The sequence below is a fragment of the Schistocerca nitens genome, chromosome 3 (genome assembly GCF_023898315.1).
Source record: "Schistocerca nitens isolate TAMUIC-IGC-003100 chromosome 3, iqSchNite1.1, whole genome shotgun sequence".
In the NCBI taxonomy this organism is placed as follows: domain Eukaryota; kingdom Metazoa; phylum Arthropoda; class Insecta; order Orthoptera; family Acrididae; genus Schistocerca; species Schistocerca nitens.
In genome coordinates, this window is record NC_064616.1 from 447,647,824 (window position 1) to 447,660,944 (window position 13,121).

General features: G+C 43.3%; 1 protein-coding gene across 3 annotated transcripts in view; it reads right to left on the reverse strand.

Moving 5' to 3' along the window:
* The window catches only part of LOC126248378 (fibrillin-1-like), a 647,044-nt gene extending 638,149 nt beyond the window's left edge, over nucleotides 1-8,895 (reverse strand). For all 3 annotated transcript variants that reach the window (XM_049949314.1, XM_049949313.1, XM_049949315.1), the window contains exon 1: nucleotides 8,775-8,895. In XM_049949314.1, the coding sequence (XP_049805271.1) occupies nucleotides 8,775-8,841 (67 nt within the window). In that variant the 5' untranslated portion in view covers nucleotides 8,842-8,895. The remainder of the gene's footprint in view (nucleotides 1-8,774) is intronic.
* Between the last annotated feature and the right edge of the window lie 4,226 nt (nucleotides 8,896-13,121).

The window sequence follows — 13,121 nt, forward strand, 5'->3', positions numbered from 1 at the left end:
TCGGGAGTGACATGTTACTACGACACAGCCCTAGGACAAGCAAAGTCCGCAGGGTCAAGAGAAAACACCAAGCCAGTTGAACAACCTGCAAATCACAGGATTCTATTTAAGATCCTAACGTTCAGCAGACGAACTGATAGAAATCATAATGACTGCACTGTACCAGAACGAGACACACAACCCCGTTGACAAGAGATATCAACTGCCGAATAGACCCACCGAATAGCAAAACATTGGTCCTTATAGAGCTCATGAAAGAGAAAGGCTTTAACCTCAGTCAACGAAGTTCAGAATAAAAGCTAAATTTCACACAAAGGCTCTAGTACTATAGACCTTCTGTTTTTCCGCGGGACTTCAGATAAAGCTCCAAAGCTGAACAACCACCTAAGATTCTACGAGCAGTCCGATAAGGAATCACCTACCAGTAAAGGCAAAATTTCAGATCACGTCAATAAAGAGTGACAAACAAACGGAGCAGCGATGGAATCCAAGAAAAATTCATCTCCGACCTACTAGTGCAAAACATAAACGATGAAGAACTACTAAACACAATAGAAAGAGGCAACATTAACGATGTACTGTGGAACCTAACTAAATCCCTGATGCAGTCAGCGTCCCCTCAATCATAAAGAAAAAAAGAAAACACTGGTTTGACAGCGAATGCTATGAAGAAGACACGTGGTCGTGAAAAACTGAACGAGCTGTAAAAGGCAAACGCGAACAACGAAAATCTGAGACGCAGCTACACGCATACAACAAGAACAAGATGTAAAAGACTCCTAAAAGAAAAAAAAAACAGTATACCCAGATGAATAAAGAGGCATTACATCAGGAAGCAGAAGCAAACGCCTACACAGCCTGGAACCATGGAGAAAACAGACGACCCGAAATATCTCCCCGACAGTATGGGGAAAAACACTTCATAAACCAACTTCAGAAGAGGAGCTCGCATTATCACATTGAGGGATGCATCCTCTTAACTGAAAACGAAGGAATAACAGCAGATGAATTCTGACAAGCAACTGAAAAAAGCAAAGGAACAATGCTATACACTGTGAAACTCTGGACAGCCTATATCGCAAATGCCTAGAAGTCATAGACATCCCCAAAATATGGTGAGAATCGACAGTTAAAATGGTCTACAATGAAAAAGGATCGCAGAACTCATCGGATTCCTATAGCAGAATCACCTTGGAATGTGAACCGCACAAGGTAATGAATGTCGTACTTAAAAAGACCATGACAACATAACGACTGTGATACCGTGGGAACGGCACGGATTTAATCCTGGAAGACATGAAATATACTCACAATTGCAAATATGAACAATCATCAGCTGTATAATGAAATGACGACAATGAAAATCTGTGCCGGACCCAAACTTCCATACGTCGTCAATCACGTGTCTACAACCTGCACTCGGATATCCATTATGTATATTCCCGTACAGGGGAGACATTTTACACTGAAAGTCGCTTGCCCCGTGACAGCGGATAAATACGATATTGCAGTGCCTAGGTACTGCATTATTCCTGGAAGGTCACCTACCCAAGCATGGGACACGTTCTCCAGTTCACAAGAGGAGTCCTGTCTAAACGCAAGGGTCACGAAACGCAATCTTTGTTGATTAAAAACAGATATTCACTGGGTAAACATGAGTAAAGTACTAGAAAAACTATAAAAAATGGTTCAAATGGCTCTAAATACTGTGGGACTTAACATCTGAGGTCATCGGTCCCCTAAAATTAGAACTACTTAAACCTAACTAACCTAAGGACATCACACACAGTCATGCCCGAGGCAGGATTCGAACCTGCGACCGTAGCAGCAGCGCGGTTCCGGACTGAAGTGCCTAGAACCCTCGACCACAGCGGCCGGCTGGAAAAACTACACCCAGCACTATGAGCGGAAAGTCAGATCCTCAAGTTAATAGCAAGCATCCTCCAAAGAAAAACACAATCAGAAAACATGATGGGCTGACACAATCAAAAGGAATCCGGCAAACGAATGGAGAGCTGCACGGAGGTCCTACAGGTCTATCATAATCAGCTTACACTCTACGAAAAAAAGAGATGCTCCACGAGGGAAATATCCCAATGAGAAGGAAATCGGTTGATGTGACGTACATGTGCAGACAAACAAATGATTACAATTTTAGGAAATTGGACGATTTATTCAAAAGAAAAAGCTTCAAAATTGTGCAAGGTAATTACTCGTTGGTGCACTTCTGGTCCTTACGAAAGCAGTTATTCGTTGGATGTCCTCCTGAAGAAAATCGTGCCATATTCTGTCCAGTCGATTTGTTAGATCGTCAAAATCCCGAGGTGGTTGGACGGCCATGCCCACATGCTCCTAGCATTGTCAACTGGGGAGAGATCCGACGACCTTGTTGGCCAAGGTAGGGTTTGGCAAGCATGAAGACAGAGGGTAGGAACTCTCGCCGTCTTGCTGAAATGTAAGCCCACGATGGCTTACCATGAAGGGCAACAAAACGGGACAGAGAACTTCGTCGACATACCGTTGTAATGTAACGGTGCCGTGAATGATAACCAAAGGGAAATGAAATGGTACCTCAGACCTCTGGCTGTCGGACCATATGGTGGGTGACAATCAGGTTGGTATCCCACGATTGTGTCTTCAGACACGTCTTCACTGTTTACCGGGACTCAGCTCGAGGTGGGGTTCGTCGCTGAAGACAATCCTACTCCAGTCAATGAGATTCTAGGCCCTGATGACCAGCGAAGTCGTGACTGGTGATGCCCCGCACAACGGTGGGATACCAATTTGACTGTCACCCGCCATACGTCCTGTCAACCAGGAACGATGTTCTGGGGTCCATTTCCTTTCAGATCGGGTTGGCATCCGCGCCATGCTTACAGCACAGCGGTTCATTACGATATTCTACGCATGATTTTGTTGCATTTCATGTTAAATCATCCTAGGGTTACATTTCACCCCGCCCGCACCAGCGAGACTTTCTTCTGCGTATCTTCGTGTTCGCCGAACCCTACCTTCAATAGCAAGGTTGCCAGATCCCTCCCCAATTGAGAACGTTTGGAGCATTACGGGCAGTGCCCTCCAACCAGCTTAGAGTGTGACCCTTACGATACAGTGAGAAGAATTAAGAATGCCGCTGCATGCCTGCTATCAGGAAGAAGAGAGCCCCTGCAAGAAGCCATTAATAAACTGGAAGAATGAATGGTCCCAGAGACACGACCAAGTTATAAATAGGGATAAGACAAAAGCAATTAAATCTAGGAATGCAGGAACCCTTTAAAACAATGACAAATTCTCCTGTGGGGAACAAGAACTGAAAATAGTCAAAAGTTACAAATACCTAGCGCACGCTGCAGATGACAGGCCACAACTTTTTCGATCACATAGAGGAAACAATAGTAGGAGCGATGATGGCAACTTTTGAGTAAAGAAACTGAGTCTACTGTCCGTAAGAACAGCCTTGAGACTATTCAACGAAAAGGTCGCGCAAACTGCATCACACGGCATACAACCAATTTGGAGACACATCACATAGGCTACTAAATTCTCAAGCGACTAGAGGGCGTCATGCCAGCCTACCTGAAAAGAATACTATATGTCACAAAATACACTCAAAACATGATGCCCTAGATTTTAGCAGACACCATCTTCATAACTGAATACTTGATGGCAGCTCTTAACTTGATATCAACCCAGAGACCTTGTAAAAATAACTATAAACCCAAAGATCTTGTGAAAGTAACTAGGCTCCTCGTGGGAGCTGCAGTTGTGGGATATTTTGAACCTTCAGTTGGACGCCATTGTGGTGGTAGGGGTCTGGTAACTAGAAGTGTATAATGACTTGTAATGAGACAGACCGAACATTATATATTTATTGGAGCATATACAGTATTTGTTAGTCGTAATTATACTGCATACACATTCCAGTTTACGCGAAGAAAAAAGGCGAAGAGTTGCACAGCGTTTAACTGCAGAAATAAATTCGAGAAAGGAAGCAATATTACCTTCCATAGGTAGATGGATATTCTTAGGTGTTTTCTATCTTAATGAAATTGCTTGATAAGCATGTCTACAAAGTAACACTAATATAATGAACGTGCATTTATGAGCAGGTTTCCTGTTTCAAAACCACAGCTTTTAGAAAAATGGTTAAATGCTGTCGGGAGGAAGGTTTCCGTCTGACACAAAATCATTTGCAATGCTTGGAACTTTTCGAAGAAAGTTGTCTTCTTGCGAACTATGTAAATCGCAGAAGTATGAAAAATGGAGCTCTATCTCTCGTTTCCCGGACCATATACAGCAGAAGGTAAATTATTTCTGTGAACCATAGGAATTGTCATATACTATAGAACTTTAAAGACACTGAGATACAAGCAACAGGAGATTTCGCGCGCAAGTTCAGCACCACAATGGCCACTATTCAGTTCGCCGTAGACCACTTACGCGATTGTCGGGCCTTGTATCAGCTCTACAAAGCGCCACACTCCTGGGAGATAGATGGTAAAAAGAATAAGAGACATAGATCACTTGCTCCTCAACACCCCAGCGGTGACAAATAATGAATGGAAGGAAGTCAACTTCCAGTTGCGTCATCTACACACGAGGGTGGCAACCCACGGGCTACATCACCAACTATGCTCAGCCAAGGGATATTACAGCCCCATCGATAATTATTAGTGCACCGTATGCGGAGGACTTTACAATACATATCAAACCATCGAGTGTAACGAAAGGACATTGTCACTACCTTATTATGCAAATATGGATAACTTTAGTTAACTAATTAACACCTTACATAAACTGTTTAATAATATCTTTAATCAAAACATGTAATCTCCACATTTAACCAGGAGACTATCCTTCATCTATGGACCGAAATGTTTCAATTGCTAAAATGTATTATTTTGTGAACCAGAAGTCGAAAAAATGTGATATTTTCTTCAAGTTCGATGATGTATCCTCTCCAGGAGCTAATAACTCCAAAAATACGACGTGTCGGTAACATCGCTCAAAATGCGATTACATTGCTATGAATTTCATAAGCCACAGCCGTGACTGGACGACGACGTCTTAAACACGAAAGATAATGGCTATCACAGTCGACCAGAGGTTGTTACGAGTCGGTTCTACCGACCAATGTCAGTGTGGTTTGCACAGGTATCCTAACTTATCTAGGCGAATACTGATATTGTGCTTAACGCAATATTATACATATATAGCTTCGATGAACAGTTTTTCAAGTTTATTTATGGCAGTCAGCGTTAAAATTAGAAGAATATATTAACATCAACGAACGTTAATTGCTGTAAGCAACGCAACGCAGTTGAATTAGTTTTTAAAATCTATTTCCTGGTTCCTCACTTTTGAGGCATTAATTCTCTGATATATGGCACTTTTTGCTGTAAGTTTTGGTTCTTGACGTCTTAAAACTTGACAAATCAATTATATTTATAACAATGCAATTTTCGGATTTTGGCCCGCAATAGCTAAATTTTCAACGTTCTACTTGTAATAAGGAGCGTTCATGTGTTAGGAACAATAATTACGGAAAAGAACAGTTAGAAATGAACATAATTGTAGAGTCATTTTCACAGGGAAGTAGCAAACGCGAGCCAAACAGTTATTGTAATCTGGATACAACGCAAAGTCGCTGTAATGGGAAAGACTCTAGGCTACGGTATTGAATTAAATCAAGCTAATCTAATGTTTGTGTCCCTCTAGTGAAAAGGTAGTGTGATACAATATACTGGACACATTAGAAAATATAACAAACTAAATCTCAGAGGAGTAAAAGAGTCTGTCAGTGAGCCGCCATTATCGCCCTTCCTGGAGTTTTTGTGGAGATGGCTATTTTACAGGCCTTGTAAAAGAACTTTCATTTTCGAAGACTAGTGGTTTTTAATGGTTCGAATTTAATTGGCTGATTACTAGAAAATAAAATCAGGATCACCAGACCGTAGCTTGTACGCATCTCGCATGAAAATACTATGTTGCTACAGAGACGTGATGTGAAGCTGGTCGAATGTGACGTATATCAAAGTCTCAGTAGAAAAGTATGAGTGTTATGCACTGCCAGGCATTCCGTTACTCAATGTTACACAGAAAAAACAAATTATGCAATTACACTTTAGCGCTATAACGAACTTTTTTTAGAAAAAAATAGATTAAATTTAATTTATCTGCGTTTAGCAACAAGATCCAGATAAAAAGTTATACAGTCATCTGTGTTATGAACAGTTTACGTGATGTGTATTGGTCTGAGCATTACGATAGGTGCTCACTGGATGTAGATAATAAATTCTTAAGCATACATACTTTCCGACACGTGCATTGTTTCAAATAAGTGGATACCTCTAATATTGCACAAAAGATTGAGGATTTAGAAATAATGCTATCGACAAGCCAGAATATTGTATAGGTAAGGTATGTTGAAGTATGGCTAATGCATTTTCCTTGACTACCGAGATATTGAAGAAATTCTTTTTTAATGGATGACATATTTTTAGAGACATTAGGTAGTACTCGAAAAGAAGGATGCAGTGATATAGTTCATTATCTGTGTTTCTTGTTATCGTTTCACAAGAAAATCGCTGTGATTTGTGATTGTGAAGACCAGAACCTGCTTCATTCCCATGCGAAAGTCGAAAATGGGGCGGAAAATGCGCTTAGTCAGCTGATTTCTTTTTCTTGTGTCTCCCTATTTGCGATTATTCTTGAGCAATGTTTTACTGAAAGTATCAATAGCTTTATTTCATAGTACAGTTCCTTCGAAGAATTTACAAAAAATGGCTCTGAGCACTATGGGACTTAACTTTTGAGGTCATCAGTCCCCTAGAACTTAGAACTACTTAAACCTAACTAACCTAAGGACATCTCACACATCCATGCCCAAGGCAGGATTCGAACCTGCGACCGTAGCGGTCGCGCGGTTCCAGACTGTAGCGCCTAGAACCGCTCGGCGAAGAATTTACAGGTCTGATGGCAATGGATTATTATTCAGTTTATCAAAGGCATGGTTCAGTCAATATTTTGATAGAAAAAAATAATTATCAACCATACTGTGTCATGGTTCTTTCTTTGCGAATTAATATGCTGCGTCAAAATTAATCTAGCCCACTTTATATAATACTCTATGTATTTAAATGTTTACACTTGCATTGTAACAATAAATTCCTTCAAACTTGCGATAAAGCTATTGGATATCTGGCTAGGAGAAAATATTTGATGTACAAGTTACACTTTCTTTTTGTGCAACGTAACCACTGCAAATTCTAACGATCTCTTGACAGGTGATGGGCATGCATGGATTTCTGAGGTCATTCACACACCAGTTAGCTATAGTATGGATTTACAATTAATAAAAATTCAAAATATATTTACACACATACACACACAGAAAAAAATATATCACACCAAAACACACACACACACACACACAAATGCATACACCAACAGACCACAGATACTTCAATAATTACACTCATAAGTTTGGCAATAATATTCGATCTTTGGCAAAAACATTTGATAGTCGGCAACAGAAACCAAAACATTGCATTAAAACAAGCGTTCTGTTCATAGTGCTGTGGAATGTGGAAAAAAACCGCAAATTGGCATTCATAAGAAGAAGAACAACACCAAAAATGCAACAGGAGCGCAATATGTAAGAAATTGTCCACGCAACCTGTAAGTACAGTTCAAAACATTACTACTTAATAGGAAATACCAACCACCAGAACTGTTTGTAACCTATAGGCACAGTGACAAAAATGTAAATTAAATAGCTAACATAAGTACATATTCCAGGCCACTGATGATGCCTTGCAGAAAATAAAGGCGAAACGCGTATGGCACTAAAATTGTGTTTTATTCAGTTACTGTCAGACGGTCCATAAGTAACAATTATCAATATACCGTAATATTTACTTGTGTATTTTAGTTCAGTTGCATAATATGTTAAACCGCTGGATTATCATTGGCATTTGTGTCACTTGAAAGTGTGCTATTTAAATGATTTGTGAAAGTTCAGAGTTAATGGATACAGGATGTTTTTCAAGTTATTATACAAATGTACTTTCTGTTTAAATGAGAATTACTACTGACAAAAAAGCGAACAGTAATTCTGACAGGGCTTCAGCCACGGCATATATGACCTAAAAACTAACACAGCATGGAAATTTGGTCACCTCACGATACCTCGTTTTTTGCAAATCTAGCTAAAACACAATCAACTGTCACCTAATACGAATGAGAAAAGAAATTCTGATTTGTCTGCGAATTTCCATTCAGATATGGATCGCTCGTTAAATGGGCAAATGTTGGTAAAGTTCTGGGAATCAGTCCCTAGTTATTCCTCGGATTTTTCCTGTGATATGTATACATATGTCAAAATACAAAGCTGCACCCTGGTCTGGACTTCTCGCGGGTTGTAAGTCCGCCTCTATCAGGCTCGGTTAGTCAGTTCATGTAAGCCGGCCGAAGCGGCCGTGCGGTTAAAGGCGCTGCAGTCTGGAACCGCAAGACCGCTACGGTCGCAGGTTCGAATCCTGCCTCGGGCATGGATGTTTGTGATGTCCGTAGGTTAGTTAGGTTTAACTAGTTCTAAGTTCTAGAGGACTAATGACCTCAGAAGTTGAGTCCCATAGTGCTCAGAGCCATTTGAACCATTCAGTTCATGTAAAACCATTGGGTTCAGACCAACTTCCTTCGTTAAGGATGGTAGTGCCGCAGAGTCATTACATTAAAGATATCCAACACATGCAGGGAATGCCTGTACGTACCGGCAGCGGCGGCGGCGGCCAGGACAGCTAGCACCGCGACAGCCAAGCACAGCGCGCGCGATCCCATGGCGCAGCGGACTGTCCCAGTGTACAGTCGACTGCCGCCAGCCAACGAGACCCCCCTCCAGATTCACCGCCGGCTGCGGCGCGCGCACCCTCGCATCATTTCTTTGCAACCACTCGGACGGCAAGGCGACCTTTGTCCCGCCACTTATCGTCCCTTCCTGAGGACAAGGGCACGCTCTCTAGTGCAACGGCAGAGCGTCTTGTTCTGGACATCCGATCCCCAATAAGGTCGTGGATTTATCTGCGCCTCGTGTTCCTCTCGCAGCTGTCCTTAAGCATTCTGTCGTATTATTAATATACGTCTCCTCTCAAACACAAGACACTGTTGTTGGCTACTTACGAAAGTTCCGGTTTCAGTTCTCGGTGATCGTTTCGAATGATTTAAGATTAGTACGAGGTCATTAGAGACGGTGCTTAAGGACATTGGCTGTGTAATTTTCAAACGAACGATTCTGGAATTGCCTTGGTGCTTCAGGGAAACCACAGAAAACCTAAACCCGGGTGAGGATTTGGACTGTAGTTCTCTACTGTATTAACCCTTAAATGACATCAGACGTTTGATACCAGTTTTTGGCGGCCATCCCTAACCATCCGGGTTCATTCTGTCTTTTCCTTCGTCTACCTTTCAGTTGAATTGCTGGCTCCATGTAGTGAAAGAGGAGTGCCGTCCGCTCTATTTGACCTTCTGTGAATGGCAGGGCAGGTTTCAGGCTCAAGCTGTTGCTTAGGGGCGCCAAGCTGAGAGGGTCGCCACAGGCATCAACTATAAGGTTTGTATACAGAATATATCACCATAGTAGCGGCCGCTTGGGGCGCCAGGCTGAGCGCCCAAGTGCAAGATTTATATACAGAGCGCATCGTAATTAGTATCAAAAACTGAGACGGGTGAAAGTGTACGAGAGAAAGGGGAGGGTGGACGCCACATGATAAGTCACTTGAGTGATAAAATATTCTCGAACCGGCCGTGGTAAAAAGGCAGCAAAATAGCATGACGTATAACACAAGATCTGTGAGCACTCTTCGTAAGACATTTTCATAAATGTTTTGGTTTTTTGTGGTTATTGTGGTTTACTATATTATTGTTATTAGTGACAGTGTCTCGTAATTAATTCGCACAAAGTGGAGTCACGACCAGGTCTATCTCAACATTCAGAACAGGCTGAGTATTTTGCCGTTGTAAGACGATCATTCTAGGTATTATTACTTTTTATGTGCATCGTACGCTTTGATATTTTGAAAATTTTACCTACATCTCTCACACTGAACATTTGGATTTAACAGAAAAAACATTAAGATGTTACATGCCAAAAAGCTTTGAATTCTTTCGAGCCGTCCGCGGTAGCCGAGCGGTTCTAGGCGCTTCAGTCCGGAACCGCGCGACTGCTACGTTCGCAGGTTCGAATCCTGCCTCGGGCATGGATGTGTGTGATGTCTTTAGGTTAGTTAGGTTTAAGTAGTTCTAAGTTCTAGGGGACTGATGACCTCAGATGTTAAGTCCCATGCTGCTCAGAGCCATTTGGATTCTTTCGAAACAGAATATTGAAAATTTAAACGCGAATTTATCTTTTAAATTTTTCGTTAAGTTTGATTCTGTTCCTGATTTTATGTCCTATATAAAAGATAGTCATTACATAGGAATCATAATTAAATGTTTTACTGATAGATGCTTGAGAACTACAGGAAGGTCCATTTTTACAGAACGGAACTTCAGTACTTCTTTCTTGGTTTGTTACGTTTGCTCTAAATTATGTTATGATATGTTTAGTTCAAATGACTCTAAGCACTATGGGACTTAACATCTGAGGTCATCAGTCACCTAGACTTAGAACTACTTAAAACTAACTAACCTAAGGACGTCACACACATCCATGCCCGAGGCAGGATTCGAACCTGCGACCGTAGCAGCTGCGCGGTTCCGGACTGAAGCGCCTAGAACCGCTCGACCACAGCGGCCGGCAATACGTTTGAAACAGCATGGTTCAAATTGTTGAGTGCAAAAAGCACTGACAAACAATTTTATACCACTTTCCTTTCAATCTTGTGATACCAGTCGAGGATTAGCTGAACAATTCTGTAAAGTCTTACTACTCCCTCAGAAGCTATATGCTCAATTTACATTTACATTCATATGCTACAAATCACTGAGATGTGCGTGGCAGAGGGTACTTCGCAGGATATGGAATGCTTACTGATACACTCCTGGAAATGGAAAAAAGAACACATTGACACCGGTGTGTCAGACCCACCATACTTGCTCCGGACACTGCGAGAGGGCTGTACAAGCAATGATCACACGCACGGCACAGCGGACACACCAGGAACCGCGGTGTTGGCCGTCGAATGGCGCTAGCTGCGCAGCATTTGTGCACCGCCGCCGTCAGTGTCAGCCAGTTTGCCGTGGCATACGGAGCTCCATCGCAGTCTTTAACACTGGTAGCATGCCGCGACAGCGTGGACGTGAACCGTATGTGCAGTTGACGGACTTTGAGCGAGGGCTTATAGTGGGCATGCGGGAGGCCGGGTGGACGTACCGCCGAATTGCTCAACACGTGGGGCGTGAGGTCTCCACAGTACATCGATGTTGTCGCCAGTGGTCGGAGGAAGGTGCACGTGCCCGTCGACCTGGGACCGGACCGCAGCGACGCACGGATGCACGCAGTGCCGTAGGGGACCGCACCGCCACTTTCCAGCAAATTAGGGACACTGTTGCTCCTGGGGTATCGGCGAGGACCATTCGCAACCGTCTGCATGAAGCTGGGCTACGGTCCCGCACACCGTTAGGCCGTCTTCCGCTCACGCCCCAACATCGTGCAGCCCGCCTCCAGTGGTGTCGCGACAGGCGTGAATGGAGGGACGAATGGAGACGTGTCGTCTTCAGCGATGAGAGTCGCTTCTGCCTTGGTGCCAATGATGGTCATATGCGTGTTTGGCGCCGTGCAGGTGAGCGCCACAATCAGGACTGCATACGACCGAGGCACACAGGGCCAACACCCGGCATCATGGTGTGGGGAGCGATCTCCTACACTGGCCGTACACCACTGGTGATCGTCGAGGGGACACTGAATAGTGCACGGTACATCCAAACCGTCATCGAACCCATCGTTCTACCATTCCTAGACCGGCAAGGGAACTTGCTGTTCCAACAGGACAATGCACGTCCGCATGTATCCCGTGCCACCCAACGTGCTCTAGAAGGTGTAAGTCAACTACCCTGGCCAGCAAGATCTCCGGATCTGTCCCCCATTGAGCATGTTTGGGACTGGATGAAGCGTCGTCTCACGCGGTCTGCACGTCCAGCACGAACGCTGGTCCAACTGAGGCGCCAGGTGGAAATGGCATGGCAAGCCGTTCCACAGGACTACATCCAGCATCTCTACGATCGTCTCCATGGGAGAATAGCAGCCTGCATTGCTGCGAAAGGTGGATATACACTGTACTAGTGCCGACATTGTGCATGCTCTGTTGCCTGTGTCTATGTGCCTGTGGTTCTGTCAGTGTGATCATGTGATGTATCTGACCCCAGGAATGTGTCAATAAAGTTTCCCCTTCCTGGGACAATGAATTCACGGTGTTCTTATTTCAATTTCCAGGAGTGTATTTTGCAAGTAGGCTTTCGTGGTATAATTTCCTTATATCTTCAGGAGTCTGCCAATTCAGATTTTTCGACACTTCCATGACACTCTCCAGCGAGACAAACATGTGATCATTTTTGCCAACCTTCTTTGTACACGTTCAGGATACTATTTTAGTTCTATCTGGTATAATAATAATAATGTCGTGTGACTAGAGCCTCCCGTCGGGTAGACCGTTCGCCGAGTGCAAGTCTTTCGATTTGACGCCACTTCGGCGACTTGCGCGTCGACGGGGATGAAATGATGATGGTTAGGACAACACAACACCCAGTCCCTAAACGGAGAAAATCTCCGACCCAGCTGGGAATCCAACCCGGTCCCTTAGGATTGACGATCTGAACGCGCTGATCACTCAGCTACCGTGGACGGACTCTATCTGGTATGGGACCTACACATGTGAGCAGTATTCTAAAATGAGGTGCACACGTGATTTTTAGGTAATCTCCATTGTGAACTCACTGCATTTCCCTAGTATCCTGCAAATGAACTGAAGTCTGCAACTTGCCTTACCTACAATTGAGCCTATGTGATCATTCCATTTCCTGTCCACACAAAGAGCTACACCCAGGTATTTGTGCGACTTATTGTGTGACTTCACTTACACTGGTTGTAAATAATAGTAATTTTAGTAATAGGATACTACATGTTT